Below are 1059 nucleotides of genomic sequence, written 5' to 3'. Positions count from 1 at the left end.
GGAATCTATTTCGTTCATGGTATATCACAGTCATGGCAGTAGCTGCGTAACAGAGGTCCTGGGAGTTATGAAAGATAATTTCCGTTCTTCTCTACCTCCAGTAGTATGTTCATTCTCAAAATAACTGATATTTCCTTTCTTAATCTATATAGCAGAACATTCTGTAAAGATGAAACAATTCAAAGGGAATTCTTCGAATCCTTTTATAACATGGTATTAGTCTGACCCATGACTCAGACTTTCTCAAGGACAATTCGAGAAAAAAAAAAGAAGTTTGGCAATGACCTTCGGAACTGTCCTGTGATCTATATAAGCTCGATTCACGCCAGTTTTTGGTCATAGTCTCGTCTGCATTTGGTCGACGCTCACCTCCTTCTCCAAAGCAACATGAATCTGGTAAGTTGGCTGAGGTGTTGTAGCTGCTGGCATTCGTATGATGTTACGTTTGTGGTGCTCTGTTTTAGCTCCTGTACCACCCAGAGAGATACCTTTTTGGGGTGGCTTGCTAAGAACAAAGTTACAAAGAATAGCAACTTTTCATAATTTTCGTAGATCAAATCGTGTAAAGGATTAAGATTCATTTTGTTTTTCTTTTTGACAATTTAATTGACAAATCTAGTAAAAAAAAATGAAATTAATAAATGAATTTAACGAAAACGACAAAATCATGCTTCTGACTCAGTCAAATTAGTTTTGATATTGATTTCACTAAATATAAACTCAATGTATATCTGTTTCTATTATTATTATTGAAAGTAAGATTTCGTTAAATAGTGAAGATTGAGTGTTTTATATACTCGGTTTAGAAGAAAAATAACAGGGCAAAATGCGTCTCAGCAGGCCAATATTCCATACCCCTCTCCCCTCCCCATAAACTTCTAGACAGACGTTCCTGTTGACTTTCGTGGAGAATTTTGTCATTTACACTTTTAGTCAGTGAAGCGTTTCGGCGCATTTACATTCAAAAGTGGTTTATCTAACTGTTTTCTGATTCAGGTTTCGATGATTCTGGCCGTAGCAATGGCCCTAACATGCCTGGTGAGCTGGAGCACCGCCATG

At 37.1% G+C, this 1059-nt stretch overlaps 1 protein-coding gene across 1 annotated transcript in view; it reads left to right on the top strand.

Moving 5' to 3' along the window:
* Positions 1-367: 367 nt before the first annotated feature.
* LOC119592160 (keratin-associated protein 19-2-like) overlaps positions 368-1059 on the top strand; it is a gene marked incomplete in the record, with an annotated part of 1087 nt that continues 395 nt past the window's right edge. The window contains 2 exon segments of the mRNA XM_037940977.1: positions 368-396; positions 997-1037. Of these exon segments, the coding sequence (XP_037796905.1) occupies positions 388-396; positions 997-1037 (50 nt within the window).

The sequence above is a fragment of the Penaeus monodon genome, chromosome 29 (genome assembly GCF_015228065.2).
Source record: "Penaeus monodon isolate SGIC_2016 chromosome 29, NSTDA_Pmon_1, whole genome shotgun sequence".
Taxonomy (NCBI): Eukaryota; Metazoa; Arthropoda; class Malacostraca; order Decapoda; family Penaeidae; genus Penaeus; species Penaeus monodon.
This window is presented reverse-complemented; position numbering and strand designations above follow the sequence as displayed.